This window comes from Eptatretus burgeri, chromosome 7 (genome assembly GCF_056783735.1).
Source record: "Eptatretus burgeri isolate ZD-2024b chromosome 7, Ebu_testis_v1, whole genome shotgun sequence".
NCBI classification, from domain to species: Eukaryota; Metazoa; Chordata; class Myxini; order Myxiniformes; family Myxinidae; genus Eptatretus; species Eptatretus burgeri.
In genome coordinates, this window is record NC_140967.1 from 22435739 (window position 1) to 22457349 (window position 21611).

At 42.6% G+C, this 21611-nt stretch overlaps 1 protein-coding gene across 8 annotated transcripts in view; it reads right to left on the reverse strand.

Moving 5' to 3' along the window:
- Window positions 1-21611, reverse strand: part of WDPCP (WD repeat containing planar cell polarity effector) — a 210720-nt gene that overhangs the window by 60972 nt on the left and 128137 nt on the right. For all 8 annotated transcript variants that reach the window (XM_085887675.1, XM_085887669.1, XM_085887672.1 and 5 more), the window contains 2 exons: window positions 11979-12319; window positions 6858-6999 (listed from right to left, as the gene is read on the reverse strand). In XM_085887675.1, the coding sequence (XP_085743801.1) occupies window positions 6858-6999; window positions 11979-12319 (483 nt within the window). The remainder of the gene's footprint in view (window positions 1-6857; window positions 7000-11978; window positions 12320-21611) is intronic.

Here is a 21611-nt window from a genome sequence, read left to right on the forward strand (position 1 = left end):
CCCAGAATAAAAGGAGTGAAAATGATGCACATGCGATCAAAAACATAGGAGGGAACAACTCAACTAGCCAAGCCATTCACGATTGGCCACACTTTTCCAGGGACACAAACTCAATTCAACATATCAACATACGGTTTGGCAAAGAAAATTGGATGACAACATGACCAGCAAAACAGGAATGACGAGAAGGGCACACGGTAGAGCGCCCACATCTGCCAGGCAAGCTCGTTTGGTAAAAAAACAAAATAAAAAGAAAAACAAAAAAAACCAATGTCACCCCCAGGGTGACCAGTATCTAGCCAAAATGTGAACACGAGTGACTTATTTATTCGATTAAAGTTACTCAAAATATAAGGGTTTCGTCGACCTTGATGCTTGACCTTTTTGTGACCTTGACCTTTATATTTTTGTACGGTTAATGGTATCTCTCCATACCAGGATCGTTGTACATGAAATATCAAGAGATTTTGATGAGAACTGAGGAAATAAAATTTTCATGAAAAATCCATTTTTTCGTCATGACGTCATCAAATGACGTCATAGCGTCAAACTTTTGACAGATCTGGAAAGCACTTATCAAGCGCTTTCATATGAGGTATTACTCGATATGGTATCTAAGATTTCAAAATTTGACCTTGGGGTCAAAAACTTTCGACCTCCAGCGCGAACCATGAAGGTTAAGGCCGATCACCACCAAAAAATTAATCAGCTGAGTGCCAGACCATGAACTATATTCCCATGAAGTTTGAAGACGATCCGATCAAAATTACTCAAAAAATAAGGGTTTCGTCGACTCCCCTGATTTGCGACAAAGTGACCTTGACCTTTGACCTTGAAAATTTTATGCGCTGAAAGGGACCTCTATAGGACCCTGATATGCGACGTCACAAAAATTTCCAATGATAACTGTGCTCTGCAGAGTGATCGATACGTGATTACAGACAAACAAACAAACAAAAAAAAAAACATACAAGCTGACTAACATATCTTGCAAAAACTTCGTTTTGGCAAGATAAAATATATATATATATATATATATATATATATATATATATATATATATATATATATATATATATATATATATACTCTCACACACACACACACACACACACACATATACAAACATACATACATGCACATATACAGTATATTATATACAGTAAATTAAATATATAAGTATATACAGTATATTATATACAGTATACTATATATATACAGTATATTATAAACATATATATATATATATATATACAGTATTATATATATATATATATATACAGTATATTATATGTATATACAGTATATTATATATATACAATATATTCTAAATGGTGTATATATATATATATATATATATATATATATATATATATATATATATATATATATATATATATATATATATATATATATACATATACATATAGATATATACATATACACATTATGTTTATTACCTTCGCATTCTGCGAAAGGTTATGTTTTGGTCGGCGTGTATTTATTTATTTATAATCTTGTAATTCGTATAACTCAAAAAGTATTAAACCGAATTGTATGAAATTTGGTGGGATGATTGATTATTAGCCAGGAAGCATTCGATTAGATTTTGGGATCGTTCGGGTCAAAGGTCAAGGTCAAGGTCATGAAAAGGTCAAAATCGTCTTTTTACGATAACACGGTCAATTTTCATTCAATTTGCATGCAGCTAACGCCAAAATGTTCAGAATTCAACGCCTCATCTTGTGATATGCAATATGACACAATGACGCCAATAATCTTGTTACCGGTTAGGGGTCAAAGGTCAGGGGGGTCACGACCTTGAAAACGAGATTACCTTCTCTTGTTGAAACGTTGTATTCACCGAGCTTGCGAGTGAAGACTCGCCAAAACGATGCGAGTTGATTGTTGTTTAGTCCGTAGCCCCCGAAAGTCGGGGGTGGGGGGTCATGACATTATAGATATGTGGTTTGTGTCATAAGACCATTCATATGAAACCAGTTCCCCACACTCATAGCAAGAACAAAAAAAGTAGTGGCGGCGAAGGTATGCGCTCTATGAGTGCCCGTTCTAGTTAATTAATGATGTGATGATGACATAACAAGATATACAGTGCAGTATATATATATATATATATATATATATATATTGTATATACCTTCAAAAGGTAAATATCTCCATCTGGATGTCTGTCTCTGTCTCACTTTGTTTGTATGTGTTCTATGCACAGCCACATATTTAAGTTACAAACTCGAAACTCAGGGTACAAATACAATTTTGTGTGTGCGTGTGAGGGGGGGGGGGAGGGGGTAACATACGCTATGCGGCCGTGGCCTCACAACTGGGGGGGGGGGGGTTGGGGGACAGGGGGGGCATAAATTCTTTTTGTAAATGTGTACTGTGTGGTGCCACCTGGTAGTGGTGGCAGAGGGTATTACAATTTCCTTTTTTACCTGGGCAATGCTGAGGTTAAAGCACTCTTTGCACAGGTAAATATATCCTCATTCCTTTACCCCCCCCCCCACACCCCTGGCCATAATGACAAGCACTCAGTTAGTATTCATTAATACTGTTCAAATGCCATTGCATCAGTAAATTAATCCCCACTATTCCATACCAAGGCAGCATATAGTTTTGCCTGGGGGAGGGAGGCAGGGGAAAGCTCAATGAACTAAGAAGGGGGCAGGAGAGCCGGAAAGGTGGAGGGGTGGTGAATGGTTTATCATGGTGAGTTGAGGTGATGCCGGTTTGGGTTTATATAAAATTAGAAAGCGTCTGCATCTGCTTTGGGGAAAAATAATATTAGACGGCGTAAAGAACGAGGGGTGGGGGGCACATTGTTAATGGGATATTCATCACAGCCTTTCTTGATGCTGAATTGCAAATGATATACAACAACACACCAATAGGAAGATCAAAATAGAAATGCAAAATGCAAAGCCGTTTATATTCAGACATCTTCTTCAGACGTATTCAGGGACGGACGCACACGGAAATTGAAACAGAGCTCCAATCAGCCAATCAGTTAATCAATCTTTGTGATTGGCAACAAAGTGTTACTTATTCATATCTCTCTTCCCACGTAACACCAGGTAAATCGGCTCATATATCAGAGTTATAAAACTCCTATGGGTAGTGTTACTGCGTTGTTGTAGGTAGTAGAACATAGCATTCTAGCATTGTTGATCTTTTGGTCCAGCTTGGTTGGAGGGTGAGAGAAGGCTGCAATGATGTGTTTGATCGACTTTGTCAACGTGCACCAAAGGTTGGATATCTGCTCGGTGCTGATGATGGCCAACCAACTAAATACACGTGTTCAAGGATGATCGTCTCCCTAGGTTATTATACACTTCAAAAGGTGCAGAATTAAATATCCTTGTCCCCACTAGAATGATGTCATAAGAAGCAGGATTTGCTGTGCAATGCTGGAAGAGCTTCTGCTTTTTAAATTATATTTGTGTTCTCAAACAACGACTCTTTCACACGATGCATTCTGGTGCAACCATCGAGAGTAACATCTCAAAGAACAAAGGATATTGATAAGATTACAAGGGTTTGTAAAGATTACAAGATAAACAGGGAAGAAAAAAAAAACAGCCATCCACGTAACAAAATTCGCTGCATGCCGCACTTTGCCTCCAGGTAAATCGGGCTCAGAATAAATTCCTGCGAGATCTCTGTGAACTCTCATTTAACGTGAATGTCTCACACAATACTTCGTAAGGTTAGACAAAGGCCGTGATATCGGGCAAAGAACAGGCACCTGTTCAACAAGGTTTACATCTGGAAAAATCACTGAGGGGTTCAGTACGACAGATTTACGATGTGACATGGTGGACCAGCACAGCCCATCCTGCCGGCAAAGCACTACAAATGCAGTTCGAGTCCCATTCCAATGGGAAGGTATAAAACCCAGAACCGGACAGTTCAGAGGAAAACATGTTGCTGGACCACGAATAAAACATCAAATTTAAAATGCGACAATCAAAATTACAAACATGTACAGTACCTTCTTCTTCTACTGATTGTAGTAACAGCAGCAGCCACACTACTATGACTACTACTACTACTACTACTACTACTACTACTACTACTACTACTACTACTACTACTATTGAAAAGTTTTACAGCCCATTATATATTGAAGGTGAGGATGAGTGTTTGTTTGAGTCCAAGAGCAAAGCCACCAAGGAATTAATTTGCACCCCCCCCCAAAAAAAAACGGAATGCATTTTCTACTCGTACATGCATTTGGAGATGCTGACATTTGTGCACCAAGTGCAAGCCATGATGACCATGTGGCATGAAGACGTGTGTTTCATGGAATAGAAGAGAGCATGGTACAAATGTACTCATGGGTTTCAAGCACATGCGTGTAATTTAGCGAGATAACGATGTACACGATACCACGCAGGCGAGATGAGCCATCCTTTCCAGACTGTTAAAACTTGCCAATTATGATTTGATTCAACGAAGATATTCACAACATTCGCATAGTTTAGGCCATCACACTCTTCCTTCAAAAATTAGAGCATTGCACCATAGTTCAGATGTTCCTGCATCACGCTGGACCACAGATAAGCCTTCAGACGTCAGAGTGCTGAGAATGACCCATTTGTGGAGAGTGCTACGAAGATGAGCTCTACCAGTGACACCACCTCAGAAAGGAAAGACTTTGACTGGCAAGATACCTGAGATTGTGTTTGCCAAGCCTGGTGTTGGGTTAGTGGTAAGTGTGGTTGGCTTGGGATCTTAGGGTCTTGAGTTAGAACCCATTTGGCTGCTGAACCAACACCAGGTGGGGTTGACTCAACCTGTCATCTTTCCAAGGTCAGCAAAATGAGCACCAGTGTACTGGTAGAGGGGAACAGCATCAGCGGCACAGTCACACCCTAACAAACAAAATGATAGCTACCTGGCAGCCAAGCTGCGCTACGCAAGAAGAAGAAGACTGTGTTTGCCATGGTATAACATCAATGTTGAGTTTCTGTGGCAAGTCAACAGTATGAGTGGGTTCCAGAATGGAACATCAGCACAACACCAAGGATCACTGATGATTTGATATGAGGCTTAATTAGCCTGTGCTCGCCATGTGAAAAGCAGGATAAGCGCTCGATCACGTATATGTCTGGATTTTGTTATTCCCTTTTCTTTGCAACCGCTTGTCGGATCGACATGCAATTTTCACCATTGATTGAGGCTTCGCTCCTGTCCCATGGTGATAAAGTGTGATTTTTAAAAGATGTCATAGGTGCCTTCATTATGACGTCATACTTGCATATGTGGAACGCGACATCCGATCAGTATAAAAAACTTATGAGGGTCATCTAGGGATAAATTGGGCATCAGAAAGAAATTGATGATGTCATCGGTCATGTGGTTTGGCAGCCATTTAAAATATATATATATATATATATCTTCTCTGAAATGGCTGAACAGATCGAAGCGAAACTTTAGAGGTGTGACCGCCTATCCATGAGGAACAAAACGTTCACACCTATGATGCCATAGGTCACATGGTTTCGCAGCCACATTGGATTTACCCTAAAACATTTTAAAACCTTCTTCTCCAGAACGGCTGGACAGATCGAGGGAAAACTTCACACACGTTCCCCAAGCCTTGAGGATACCAGTGTTCACAAATAATTGATAGGTCACATGGTTTGGCAACCATATTGGATTGAAGGAAAATATTTTTAACATTCTCTCTTGAACCGCTGCATCAATCGATGTGAAACTTCTAAATTATGATCTAGTGGTGATGGGGAAGATATGTTTTAAATTTCAACCTGATTGGGCACATGATCTGACAACCAGGATTATTTAATGTTTTATTTATGATGTCATAGGTGTCTTAACATCATAATTGCATATGTCCAACGCTACATGCAATCAGTATGATAAAAAAATATAAAACAGAACAGTTGGCTCGCAACAAGTCCTTCTCAGAACTGTGTGAGTTAAGTATTCTATGAATACCATCTAATTTATTACGTCATCACTGCATCACAAAAAGCACAACCGGGGCCATATTGGAAGCCAGCCAGCATAGTATAGTGGAACAGAAGCACAATGCTGCAATTTTATGCACACAAAGCATGTTCAGAACTTTCACTTCGTTTTTGCGCATGTGCAATAAGACATCAAAAAAGCACAAAATACGCTTCGACTTTTTCAAGTGGATTGAAGTACAAACATTTCTGAAATGAAAAGATAGCGATGGGGATCAACTGCATGTCAGTTTGCTCTGTCTTTCACATCATTCAATCCATCTGAATTAAACAGTCCTCAACTTCTGGTGGTTGCATCACATTAGATATTAGAGTGAAGCTGAACAGAAATAACAAGAATGCTCATACTTTTTTAAGACCAAAAAGTAATCCCAACTTTGCCGCACCAGTTTTTGATGCAACTGTGCTACAGTATTACTACTACTACTACTACTACTACTACTACTACTACTACTACTACTACTACTACTACTACTACTAACTCCACATTATGTATGTATGTATGGAGTTGTCTGGCCAAAGTCTTTGATGAGCCGGCTGTTCAGAACAGATGTTCAAATAGATAATTTGCCTACTCTTCACGAAGAACACCGTGATGCTAGCAACTGATGCTAGGCAGATGGTCCCAGTTTAATGTCCTTCCAAGTAAAAACACACGTTGTAATGCAATGCCCTTACGAAGCACCGGTCTGACAGTTTATAGTCAGGCCAGGAGTTAAACCCAGACTAAAGAGCTCAAAAATAAGTGTACTACTTCTGCATCATCCGAACATAACAACTGAGAAGACTGTAAAAAAAATATATATATATCACAATGATTAATAATAATCTGAATGGATGCCTTACCCAGACTGCAATGGAGAATGCCAAGAGGACCACCCTTAAAAAGCAGCATGAGGGTGTCAGAGTTTATCCCAGGAGCCATTGTCCATGGATTAACCCATTCCAACAGCAACAGGCCTCCGGGAGAACTTCTACACTGCCCAAGCTGTCACAGACAAAACAATATGACATGATTACATAAAGTTATAAAAATTAAATATTTCTACAAAGATTTCAGCCCACAAGGAACAACCTCCTTGGGATAAAATTTGGTTACATACGGCAACATTGACTGTGTTCAGTGTGAAATATTGATGAGAATGCATTACCGTTAATAAATTCATGAAAATGTGCTACAATAACTTATGTGAAAACATGAAATCTATTTTCAATTCCTCACATATTGTGCATCAGAGGGGTCTGTTAACACAGACAAGCCAGATCATCTAAGACCATCCGTGGATCGACTGAAATGGTGTTTACATCTACTGCATTCAACATTACCATGATTCCCTAAGGATCACCCAAACAAAGCTGAACCTGGTGGTAAAACACGTGGGAGGCAAAAAGGTGGGAAGACGTTCCTTTACAAATACGAGTGGGCCCATTAGTCCATTGGACCAAATTACATTGGCCTTCAAGACCTTGTTGCATACCTGCCTGCCGTACTGCTTGAGCATGAGCTTGCCTTTTCACCAAGCCCAGACGTGCTTGGGAGGGAACGGGGATTATACTTCGATATTATTCATGCCAAATGTTACTGCTACTAAAATTTAATATTATTAATATTAATTAATATACATTACCGGTCAAAGGTTTTCGAACACCCCCATTTTTCCAGTTTTTACTGAAATTTAAGCAGTTTAATGCTTCAATGTACTCTGAAATTAAAACATAGAACAAATAAACAATTGCAGATTGTTTATTTGTTCTATGTTTCTATGAACAATAAATGTTCTATGAACAAATAAACAATAAACAATTGCAAAAAAAGAAATCATGGAATCGTTTTGTTGAACAAAATTTAATCTAAATTTTTGACTCAAAGTAGCCACCTTTTGCAGATATAACAACCGAACATACTCGTGACATTCTTTCTACAATGGAAAGCAAATATTGTTCGGAAAGTTCTTCCCAACACTGTTGCAGAAGTTCCCACAAATGTGTTGCACTTGTAGGTTGCTTTACTTTCACCTTTCTGTCCAGTTCATCCCAAACCAGCTCGATGGGGTTCAAGTCTGGAGACTGTGCTGGTCATTCCATGATTTGAAGCCTACAGTCTTGTTCTTTTCTTCGAAGGTAGTTCTGACATAGCCTGAAGGTATGTTTTGGGTCGTTATCTTGCTGTAGGATGAACCCCTGGCCAATTAGGCGTAGACCAGAGGGTATTGCATGGCGCTGCAAAATGCTGTGGTAGCCCTTTTGGTTCAGGGTGCCAGTCACTCTGTGCAAGTCGCCGACTCCGGATCCAGCAAAAGAGCCCCATATCATCACGTTTCCTCCTCCATGTTTGACAGTTGGTGTCACACACTGAGGAACCATCCTTTCGCCTACTCGATGGCGTACAAAAACCCTGCGTGATGAACCGAACTTTTCAAATTTTGATTCATCGGTCATTAAGACCTTTTTCCAGTTTTCAGTAGTCCACTGGCAGTGCTTCATGGCCCAGGCAAGCCTCTTTTTCTTATTTTGCCATCTCAGCAATGGCTTTTTTTACTGCTAGTCGACCTGTCAAACCTGCAGCTTGAAGTCTTCTCTTCACAGTTGAAACTGAGACTTCCTTACTTCGACCAGTGTTAAGCTGTACTCGAAGCTGCTGTCCTGTGAGCCGCCTATCACGCAAGCTGTTGACTCTCAGAAACTTGTCTTCTGATTGTGTTGTGGCTTTGGGTCTGCCAGACCACTTCCTGTCAGAGTTTCCTCCAGTTTGCAAGTGCCCTTTGATGGTGTCAGAAATTGTACTCACTGACACCTTGGCCTCTTTGCAATTTCTCTCAATGAAAGACCTACACTTTTCAGGGTTATAATTGTCTGTCTGTCTTCCTTTGTTAATTGTCTTTTTCTCACTATTATGATAGCAATATACCTCTTCCTGCAGTGCAATATTGTCCAAATAATGCTTCAGAGGGTGCAGCAACACAGTCTGTTCCAACACTGCTTTTATACAGAGGGGTTGTAACTAATCAACAAAAGTTGGGACACCTGTAGGAATTGTTTGCATCAACTTTCAAAGCTTACTTTACTTCCATTGCTGCAGAACAGCTGCAGTTGCTAACCCATTACTTGTTCCCTGAAAAGGGCCTTTTTTAACAACTCTGAAATTTACATTATTTATCAGTTTTTGGTAACCTAAACTTTTATTTTAACCTCTGGCAGTTTACTGCTTAGCTTTGTTCCATTTCAGGTTATTCACTGGACTTGAACTGCTTAAATTTCAGTTAAGACTGGAAAAATGGGGGTGTTCTAAAACTTTTGACCAGTAGTGTATGCTTTGTCACAACGAATATCATTACCTCCACCACTGAAGGTGGAAGGTTATATTTTCACACCTTCCTGTCTGTTTGTCTGCACAATATCTCAAAAAGTTGTGGACGGATTCGGATGAAACTTGATGGAGAGGTTGGGAGCGTGGCAAGGACGAACTGATGAGATTTTGGTGAAGTTCCGGATCCGGATCCAGATACGAAAATTATTTAATTTTTAAAGTGATTCTTCACCATTGAGTGCCAAAAACGATATGTAACATATTTCAAAAATGTATTGGGCCCAATATGTTCTCGTGGATCAGGCATTGTATAGCAGAGGTATGCGCTCTACAGAGTGCCCTTCTATTTATTTTGGAATTAGAATGCGATGTCATGGAAGGACGTATTAAGCTGAGCTCGACACCTTCACATGGCGTGCATTTAGAACACAGGAATTGTTCTAGATTATTTGTAGTTGATTAGCCAAATCAACTCAGGAGGTCATGACGAACATTTTGGTGCATCACATTCCACATGAGAATGCTCCAGTAGAACTCCACAAAAAATCATCACACACACACACACACACACACACACACACACACACACACACACACACACACACACACACACACACACACACACACACACACACACACACACACCTCATCCATTTATAGTAGAAAATGGTTCATTATAATGAAATATGACACGGGGATAGGCAAGCCAACAGAACATGGACCGATCTAGCGCACAAGGACAACAAATGGGGAAGGTAAGACACGAAAAACTGAACTTATGTACAACAATAAATAAACAAGTTAAATCCTTCAATACAGCGCGTGTGGTGAAGTAAATGAGTACACTAATGTTATTGAAAAACCACTTATCACTTTGCCACCAATATCTGCCATAACTGTAAGTAAATTTCAACTACTAATGCATGACGAAACACTTGTTTATGGCTAATATTAAAGAAAATGATGACATAAGAAGAACAGCTTTCAGCGTTCGGCGCGAAATGCCATGGTGGGTGGAAATGACGTCTTTCGTCCGTTCGTACATGAGAGGGGAGCGTTTCTTGGTTTTTTTTTCCGTCAAGCAATAAATTCAATGGTTTTCACATATAGAACACATTAGTTTCACAAATTTCCATTGAAATACTCGGGTATTTCCGTCAATTGACACCATTTCCATCTAGGTTATGCACTGCCATCTACCAGACAGCCGTCATTGGCTCACTTGAGGCATGTGGGGGGAGGGGGGGGGACACCGGGGACATTTCAAACTCGGTGCAATTGTATACAGTGCACGCGCTGTAATAATAAAGCCACAGCCCCTAAACGTGCCATTTATTGAACTCGTATAACGAAGGAAGAACAGAACAGGTGAGGACTTGTGACTGGCATGAGCTGGTTGTGATCATGCAGGTTGGCATGGCATGGACGAAGTGCGGCTCAGCAAGCGATGGAACAGAGAAAATGGAGGAGAGATGAGACAGCCGAGAGATGAGACAACCGAGAGAGAGAGACGACCGAGAGAGAGAGACGACCGAGAGATAGAGACAACCAAGAGACAGAGAGAGAGTGAGACAGAGACAGAGACAGAGACAGAGACAGAGACAGAGACAGAGACAGAGACAGAGACAGAGACAGAGACAGAGACAGAGACAGAGACAGAGAGAGAGAGACAGAGACAGAGACAGAGAGAGAGAGAGAGAGAGAGACAGAGACAGAGACAGAGACAGAGACAGAGACAGAGACAGAGACAGAGACAGAGACAGAGACAGAGACAGAGACAGAGACAGAGACAGAGACAGAGACAGAGACAGAGAGAGAGAGAGAGAGAGAGAGAGAGAGAGAGAGAGAGAGAGAGAGAGAGAGCTCACGCATGTGTGCAAATGTTTGTCGTCTCCTGGGACCACTCACGGCTGGTTCCCATTGGCTGCTGCTCCCAAGGACTGGAATGGAGTTCCACCACAATGTTCAGACCCCCCACAGCTGGTCCCCATTGGTCATTCCACTGGATGGGGGAAGCGCTTTATCACAGCTTCCATACCACCTCTCTTTCTTCCCCCACCCATCCAGGACCTCCCCGTGGCTCACAAGGCTGCCTATCCCATGGTCCTTTGTGAGACTGCTACAGGATGGCCATGCATGCTCGTGGTGCCTTGCATGACTTTTGGTGGAAATGTTTGATCCAACTTGTAATATTGTTGCATTATCAATATTTATATGTATTGAACACTTGTTTTAAGCACAACATGTTCTAAACTGTGGAGGCAGCAATGACTTGGTTATGGGGGTGACGGATTCGGACGTCACGTCCATAGCCAAGTCATCGAGATGGACATATTATCCAGATGGAAATTCTCTGTTATAGCAGATTCTATATGCTGAAATAAATGTGAATCTGCATCAATAAATAGGACATTTTGAGCCTCTTGTAACAGCAAATCTGTACAGCTGCAGAGTATTAATCCCATTCTCACCCCTCCCCATCATCCCCACTCAAAAGAATGCAACAAATCTTTCGCTACTCAACCACAATTCCACTAAAGTGTCTGGTATTGACAAAACTCAACTTAGTAGGATAAAAACCAAGTGCATCTACATAGCATAGTCTGACAAGGAAAAAAAGAAAGAAAGATGATAGGGTCACCATTCACAACTCAGCTGACCTCCAAAACAGGAAGCGCCGAGGGCTCCTCAGCTGCAGGTTGAATCGGGAGTACAGAAAGTCCTGCATCCAGAAACTGCAACCGAGCCTCAGGGCCCTTGGCCACTGCAGCCAATACCAGTCCATTGGGATGCCAAGAAAGAACACTTAGCTCCTCGGCTAAAGAAAGTTGCAAGCAGTGATGTCCACCCTCTTCAAGCACCACAAGTTGACCACCAGCACAACCAAGTGCCAAGCGTGCTTCGCGTCCATCACAAGACCAAGCAGCACAAACAGGACGGCTGGGCAAAGGCACGGTTGTAGCACCTATTCTGTGGAGGTGGGAACTCCAACCTGGATTACCTGGCAAAGAAAGTCCAGATAAATCAAGTCAACATAAAACTAGAAAATATAATTTGATGTGAATGTGGCGATGGATAAGCCTCTGCCCATGCTAGATGTCAATTGGCAACACAGTTTTATATTTGATCTCAACTAAAGGTCACAAGAGAGGAAGAGGAAGAGGAAGAGAGAGACTGACTTTTGTATCTTTTTATTTTAAAAATAGAAAAGAAAGCCCCCAAATGGGAGTTACATTTTCATTTCAGAGTAGGAAGGAAAACCAAGAAACTATTTCTGAAGAAAGGAAAGGATGAATCGGGTGGATTATATACAAAACATTTCACAAAAGGATAAACATTCCTCTCGGACTTTGCAAATAACTTCTTTCATACACCATTTTGATTTGAATTGCGGTAATCTTCCAGTTACTGAATAGAAAGCAAAATCCAATTTAACACGACTTATTACAAGGTTTTGGAACAAAAACAAAGCATCTTCATCATTTACTCCAACACCATCAAGTTTTCTTTTCCTTGACTTATATACCGCCATCTTTGCCTGAGCAAGCAGGAAATTGGCTAACACAGCATTGGAATTTTTGTGTGGGATGTCCAATCCGTAGATGAACACACAAGTGTTAAAAATCAAACCAAACCTCACAAAACAATTCCGAAGTAAAATAAATAAAGGTGCCAACCGTTGGCATTCAACATAGATGTGAAAAAGATTTTCAGATTTCTTACAAAAAGGACATTCATCTACAAGCAGATTTGAAAAACGGTGCAACAAGTGATTAGAAGGAAGGATCCAGTGTACTCGTCTCCATGTCGTGGTGGTACAGGAGGATGATAAAAACCTTTCCAGTGAGGAAAATAAGGGGGTGAACAAGGTAAGAGGTCTCTCTATCGAACCCTCTGCTGTGTTATTTGCCATTGCGAAATAAATTTTACACAACCCAAATAAAGTTATTTTTGTTTGGGAAGGTCATTGAAGCCTACGTTAAAAGGGGCACAAGGAAGAGGGCTGGCAAGAGAAAAAGCACATACGAGTTCAGGAAAGGTAGAGAGAGAAGGTATTCAATGTGCATTTTGTTCATTGCTTTGTTGGTCCTGCTCCCAAGCAGGTGCAAGCTGTGTGTATGTCCAAAGCACACTACATAATATGCGTGCTACGATTCCAGAGGATCACACACCGACCAGGCTTGCCAATGCATCAGCTCCGATCCAGCTGCCGTTTGGGCTGAGAAGATCTGCGACAGATTTAACGCCCTTGTTGGTAAAGAGTTGAATAAAACACCTATCAGCAGGCATATCATGGAAAAAGGAGTTGTAGAACAAAGGTTCTTCCAGAAACATCTGTTTCGTGTAAGAATGTGTAGCTCTTGTTATTGTCAGAGCTTGCCATGCATTTAGCATGCTCTGATAGAAACCAGAGAGGGGGGTGTGTTGATTTTGGAAAGGTCCATCAGGAAAAGAGAGTGATCATGGCCTAGCCTCCCAACCTGTTGCAAAAGGTGACGAGCAACATTGACCCATGGTGGAGAGGGTCGCATGTATAGCATGCGAAGAGCAACCGAGAGTTGAAAGGCCATTAGCCGGCTCTTTATGTCGACCAGGCCTTGGCCTCCATCGGTCAGTGGTAAACTGAGGACCCCAGGTCGCAGCTAGTGTTTTCCGTCTCAGAAAAAGGACATGAAGCACTTCTGGAGCTGTTGAAGCAACACTGCTGGAGGATGCAGCACGAATAACCTGTGCCATAAGGTAGAGGCCACCAGTGTGTTGATGACCAAGACCCTTCCACGATATGACAAATGTGTGATCAGACCTTTCCATTTTGCAGTTTACCCTCAACAAACTCAAGCAGACCAGCCCAATTTTTTGCTACTGTGGTATTATTATTACCTAAGAACACTCCAAGGTATTTCACACCATCATTGGCCCATGACAGTGGAGCAGGAAGTCTTGGCGCCAAGTAGCACAATGGACCGAGCCAAAGGGCGCTCGTTTTGTTCCAATTTACTTTGGCTGAAGAAGCCTTTTCAAATAAGGACAAACAATAACGAACGATGTTAACGTCATTGATATCTTGTACGAATACACACACGTCATCGGCGTATGCCAGTACCTTGATGGGCCGTTCAAACTGGGACAAACTAACCCCTGTTAGTCTACAGCGCAAAGAAACCAGTAGGGGTTCGATGGGGAGAGCATAAAGCAACCCGGAAAGAGGGCAACCTTGTCTCATTCCCTTGTTAATAGACAAAGGTGCAACAAGTTAATTGTTTATCTTTAGCACACTATAAATATCATTATATAGTATTTTAATATAAGAGATGAAGGTTGAACCAAGTCCAAACTGCTCAAGTACTTCGAAAAGGTACCGATGGTCAACACGGTCAAAGGCTTTCTCCTGATCAAGGAGAAGAAGTCCTAAATCTTTAGGGCTTTCCTTGCACAGTTCAATGATGTCTCTCACAAGGGAGATGTTGTCATAGATGGAACATTTTGGGACACAGTAACATTGGTCTTCTTTCAACGAGGATAAATAAGGAGTAAGTCGCGATGCCAGGGCTTTTGAAAATATCTTATAGTCCGTACATAACAGGGAGATAGGACGCCAATTTTCAATACTCAGCATGTCTCCCTTTTTTGGGATGAGGGTAAGAAGAGCTCGTCGGCAATTCTGAGGTAACTCTCCAAGCTGGCAGCTTGTGTTCAAGGTGTTAATGAGTTCTGGACCCAATAAGTGCCAAAACTTCTTGTAAAATTCGGTTGTAAGTCCATCCAAACCAGGTGCTTTCCCAATGGCAAGGCAGTGCAGGGCAGTGCCAAGCTCATCCAAAGTAATGGGTCTTTCCAGTTGGGAACGCCCATCTGCACACAACACTGGCAGGCCTACGGAGATCGAGGCGACACTGACAGGATTTATTTGTTCCATTAAATATATTTTCGAAAAGTATTCCTTCACGAAAAGTTTGATTTCTGATTGTGTAAAGGTAATGGATGAATCTGCTAATCGCAGCTGAGAATGCTGTTTACTGGGAAGACGTTTCTCTAAGGAAAAGAAGTACTTGGTTGGTACATCTGCCTCATTCAGATGTCGCACCCTCATCCGAACTAAAGCACCACGTGCATTCCTCTCGGTTAATTCCTTTAATAAGGACTGTTTCTCAGTTAAGGTTTTTTGTATGTTACTATTATTTTGTCCGATGACCCGTTGGAGATGTAAAATCTCTAACTGTAATATTTTCTTAACTTCATGGTTAGCCCTTGTTGAGAAAAACTGATACTGTTGACAGAACCCTTTAATTTGGGTTTTTACTTAATCCCACCATATCAGCGGGTTAACGGAACAGCTTAACTTCTGTTCAAGGAGAGTCGTCCAGAAGGATTCAAAGGCCTGAGTGAAGTTGAGGTTTTCTCGTAAACTGTTATTGAATTTCCAATGAGAGCTCCCTGGACATGGTTTAGACTTTAGAGAGTTGAATAAAGACTCGAGCTAGGGAATGGTCGGAGAAACCAGAAGGCACGATATCGGATTTATAAACTCCATGTAATAAATGAGAATTTACAAAGATGCGATCAAGCCTCGCAAGTGAGATGTGGTTGTTTAAACAACGACACCATGTATAAGACCGATCAGAAGGGTGCTGTATGCGCCAAATATCATGAAGATTATATTTCGCAATGATGTTTGCAAAAAGTTTTGCAGTACATGGTTGGGGTTCCGGCCCGTTTCGGTCAAATGAAGCATTACCAGTACAGTTAAATTCGCCACCAATAATTAGACAAGTCTGCAAATCCAGTGTTTGCAGGAATTTTCTCAGTTCGGCAAAAAAGGAGATCCGCTCGTCATTTTTGCTTGGAGCGTACACATTGAGAATTGTGAACTTGACCTGATTGATAGAGAAGGTCACGGAGGCAAGGTGTCCATCAATAATACTCATAAATTTAAGGCAGGACGGATGGAAATGTTTCCCTAAGACAAACATGATGCCTGCCTTCGACGTGGAGTTGTTACTGAAGAAACATTCCTTGTCCATAAATAGTTGCCACTGAGCCTGAACAAATCGGACAGCATGGGTCTCTTGTAAAGGGGCTGTCACACCTTGACGTTTTAGCCAGCATATGGCAAGGTCTCAAAATGTATGTAAAACGCTGGCGTACGCTGAACTATTGATGTTTTTTTTTAAGTTTTGGGCGTATGCATAAGGTATTAGTAACGTACACAGAACGTTTCAATCACATATAGATAACTTATACCAACGAATGCTGAGCGTGTTGTCGGCGTTAACAACCTATGCCCAACGATAGTCTAACTTATGCATAGCGCGTGGCAGCGTATCGCCGACGATCACGTGGCGCAGGCTATTCATAGGCTGCGGCTCGACGATTCAAATCATAACCGCACTAGACATCGAAGTGTGAAGCCGCTGTCACACCTTGACGTTTTAGCCAGCGTATGCCGACGTATAAAAAATTTGCCGAACCAAGCTGGCACACGGCAAATACGTTATGGGTAAGTTTTGTATACGTTAAGAGCATGCTGGCATACGTCGTAGTACGCTGGCATACGTCGTCATACGCCGAGTACGTCGAGAAATTTTCAGCATGTTGAAAATTTCTCGACGTACGACACACGTTCCGCATACGCTGGCATTAGTTGTAGGCACGTTACGCAATCGTTGACACACGTTACTTGTACGTTACTCATAAGTCGAAACACGTCGAGGTAATGGTTAGCATCAGTGTTTGACTCCCTGTTTTTTTGTTTGTTTGTTTGTTTTTTCTTTTCTTTGGTATGACGGCAATGTTGACACTTCGATTTCTAGTGCGGTTATGATTTAAATCGTTGAGCGGCAGCCTATTAATTATATTAAATTATAACCGCACTAAAAATCGAAGTGTCAACTTCACCGTCATACCGAAGAAGAAAAAAAAAAAAAACAGGGAGTCTGGAACACTGACACTAATCATTACCTTGACGTGTTTCGACTTATGAGTAACTTACAAGTAACGTGTGTGGACGTGTGTCAACGATCGCGTAACATGCCTACAACACGTTACTCATAGGTTAGAAATAAGTTTCGGGTACGCTAAACATTACCTCGACTTGTTTCGACTTATGAGTAACATACAAGTAACATGTGTCGACGTGTGTCAACGATCGCGTAACGTGCCTACAACTTATGGCCAGCATTATGCGGAACGTGTGAGTCATACGCTGGAATACGTCGAAAAATTTCAAGCATGGAAAATTTGTTTAACAGCTCGGCGTACTACGATGAATGCCAGCATACTACGACGTATGCCAGCATACTACGACGTATGCCAGCTTGCTCTTAACGTATACAAACTTACCCATAACGTATTCGACGTGTACAAGCGTACTACGACGTATGCCAGAGTGCTCTTAACGTATACAAACTTACCCATAACGTATTCGACGTATGCCAGCGTACGACAGATGCCAGTGTACTACGACGTGTGCCAGCGTGCTCTTAAAGTATACAAACTTACCCATAACGTATTTGACGTGTGCCAGCGTTTTAGCCAAATTTTTCATACGTCAGGCATACGCTAGCTAAATCGTCAAGGTGTGACAGGGCCTTAAAAAGCTATGTCAAGACCGTTGACCTCTATCAACTGTTTAATTTGGAACTTGCAGAGCAGACTCCCACCACCATTAACATTTATTGTTTCAATCTTGAAACTGGCCATGAGGTAAATAATAGCTTCTAAGAATAAGATCAGAAGTGGGATAATTGATTAGAATCCCTTTTCGCCTTGGCAATCAATTTTTTTTAAGCGGTGACGGTGTGTCTGGTGGAAACTGAATAAATCAGGCTTACGTACGATAGCCTGAGCACACTCAAGGAAGGACGGTAGATCTGGAAAGTATTCCGTCAGGTTTATATTGCGTTTCCTGTATGTATTTTGTAAGAAGAGTCTTATTTGTTCAGGGGGGGGGGGTAGGACCTTGACTGGTCAGCTTCTCCGCAGTTTCCACCTGACTGTTCCTGTTTGCTTCCTCCAGGTCAGATTCGTCAGAGTCGGTTTTAGTTTCCGAGTCACACAAGTTTGTACCGTCCTGCATATCGATACTGTCGTCAGTATTGACACACGGATCTCTACTGGTTACCACGTCTATGTGCTCTTCCATTGTGGGAACATTTCCTGGTGAAGTAACGGAAATAATCGGGGGAGTTGATGAAACAGAAACACCATCAGTGGATGTAGCGATATCGCTTCCCTCGACCGTGACGGTGTTATCGACCTCCAACGGCGTGGAAGTATACAGTACTTTGGGGGTCTCTCGTAAACCATCCATTTTAACATTTCCTGCGTTTCCAGCTTCACCACGTTATGAGATGAGAGCAGTAACAGGGTTAACATTTGTTTCACTATTTCCCGCGGACAAGGATTCAGGGTTAACATTTACCGAAGTGACAACAGGATCATCACTAGTGGTCGGTGTATCACCGTCAATGGATTTTCAAATAGGAGAGTTTTTAACGAGTGAAACAGTTTCATTTATTGCGATAACAGGTAAAGCGGTCTCTGTAAGGGAAACGTCTTTGTCCTCACCGGCAAGTAGGGTAAACTTGTTGGCCGTAGGTACCGGGTCCATTCCGTAGGTACCGGGTCCATTCTGGGTAGGCCTTGTAGACTGTAGAGTGATGTCAGTCACAACTGCGGGAACATTACCGACAGATTCCTTGTTTGTAAATGTTCCTTTCTTCTGGGTTAAACGACCATCAGGTAAAGTCTTCCTCTTCCTTGATGAAACGATGGTGAAACCATCCCAAACATTCGTTTTGCTGTTTAGACTATCGGGCTGAGAGGACTGGGCCTTATTACCGGACACGGGATTCCCTTCCTTCACAGTCGAGGAAGAAGAAGAAGAAGAAGAAGACGTATCCTTGTTGACGAGATTTGTTTCATCGTTCGACGAAGTCGCTTTTGGGCAAGAACGTTTCAAGTGTCCGAAATTACCACATTCGAAACATTTCAGGGTGTCAGTGGTTACGTAAACTTGGTAATCATGATTATCAATTTTGAGTTTTAAAACGATGTTCAAGGTTCTTTCAGTGTTAGAGGGAGGAAGTACCACATAAGCTTGTCTCCGAAAATACATCACATGCTTCGTCCAATCGTCCTGGCTACGTAAAGGTAACATAGCGATTTGAGAAACCACAGTACCTTAACGAGATAGTTTGGAGATCAGCGTCTGATTCTTCAGGAAAGGAGCGTTCGAGATCATGACCTTCACGGCCGGTGTGTCGAGAGGGGAGACGAGTACAAAATGTCCGTCCTCTGTTGATAGTCCAGTCGATACGATTTCATGAACCAGTTCTGTCTCAGACACGAAGATTACCACACGTTTGTTCATTCGCGAGGGGCACGAACTTTGTCAGTACCGACTAAGTTTCCTGTGGCGATAACGAGATCCTCGACGCCATGTTTTCTTGTTAATGCTTCAAATGCCGAATAACGGGAATACGAAGTCATGATAAGGAAGGGGAGGAGGGGTGATTGCTCTCGTGCAGTCATTAAATACGAGCCGAGACAAGGTTTCCAAAGGAAATAAACACAGCCACAGTGAATAAAAAACGATCAGTTGAAGGCCCGGGATGGGCCGCCAACCAAAAGTTATCCACAAGAAGTTGTGGGCTCTTTCTCTCTCTCTATCTCGGGGAAAAGGAATGCGAGGAGAAAACAGGGGGAGGGAAGGGGGGAGGGGAGGGAAGGGGGAGGGGAGGAGGGGGAAGGGGGAAGGGGGAGGGAGAGGAGGGGGAAGGGGGAGGGGGAAGGGGGAGGGAGGGGAGGGGGAAGGGGGAGGGAGGGGAGGGGGAAGGGGGAGGGAGGGGAGGGGGAAGGGGGAAGGGGGAGGGAGAGGAAGGGGGAAGGGGGAGGGGGAAGGGGGAAGGGGGGAGGGAGGGGAGGGGGAATGGGGGAGGGAGGGGAGGGGGAAGGGGGAGGGAGAGGAGGGGAGGGGAGGGGGGAAGGGGGAGGGAGAGGAGGGGAGGGGAGGGGGGAAGGGGGAGGGGAGAAGGGGGAGGGAGGGGAGGGGAAGGGGAAGGGGGAGGGAGGGGGAAGGGGAGGGGGAGGGAGGGGAGGGGGAAGGGGGAGAGGAGGGGGAAGGGGGAGGGGAGGGGGAAGGGGGAGGGGAGGGGGAAGGGGGAGGGGAGGGGGAAGAGGGGAGGGCAGGGAAGGGGGAGGGGAGGGGAAGGGGGAGGGGAGGGGGAAGAGGGGAGGGCAGGGAAGGGGGGGAGGGAAGGGGAGGGAAGGGGGGGATCAGATCAGGAGGGGGAAGGATATGCATCAGATTTTGACCACCCACATTTTGGGGTCTGCAGACCACGTCTGGGCCCAGCCAATGGTGGCCACCCCAGAAAAATTCAGTCAGAACCCTCTGAATGCCTGTGACCAAGTATCTCGGAGGTTCAAGTGGGATAACTCTATGCCAAATAAATGGAACCACCAGGTTGTTTATGATTGACACCTGTGTCTTAAGCGAGAGAAGTTGGTACAATCTTCTCCACCTTGCCAGTTTCAATTTAATTTTTTCCAGGAAGTTCTCCCAATTTTTTTGTTCATACGCTTCAATTCCTAGAAATAAGCCTAAATATTTAAACCCCTCACTACTCCACTGTATTCTTCCTGGTAAAACAGGCAGGGCCAAGGAAGGCGATCTGGGGCCCACCCAAAAAGCTACACTTTTTTTTCCAATTTACCCTTGCAGTAGAAGCAAGCTCAAACTGGGTAAGGCAACGAGAGACCTCAGAAACATCTTTTTGATTTGCAATAGCAACACAAATATCATCAGTATAAGCTGAAACAACGACTTTGGAGTTTTGTGAAAGAGAGACTCCTAACACTGAGTTCTGAAGTAAAACTAATAAAGGTTTAACGGATAGATTGTAGAGCATGCCTGATAGCGCACAGCTCTGACGGACACCTCGCTGAAAGGGGAAAGGGTAACAAAGACTATTATTAATCTTCAGCAGACAAGATGCATTTTTGTACAATAACTTAACATAAGCAATAAAATTTTCCCCAAACCCTGTTCTCCTTAATACATCAAACAAAAAAAGAATGGTTAACACTGTCAAAAGCTTTTTCTTGATCTAAAAGTAATAAACCAAAACCAGGAAATGTAGTTTGACTGAGACTGATCGTCTCTCACCAAAAAAATATTATCGTATATGGAACGTTCTGGAACACAGTATGATGGATCAGTGCCAATCAAGAAAGAGATGACTTCCTTTAGACGGCTTGCAAGTGCTTTTGACAATATTGTTGTGGTTGAC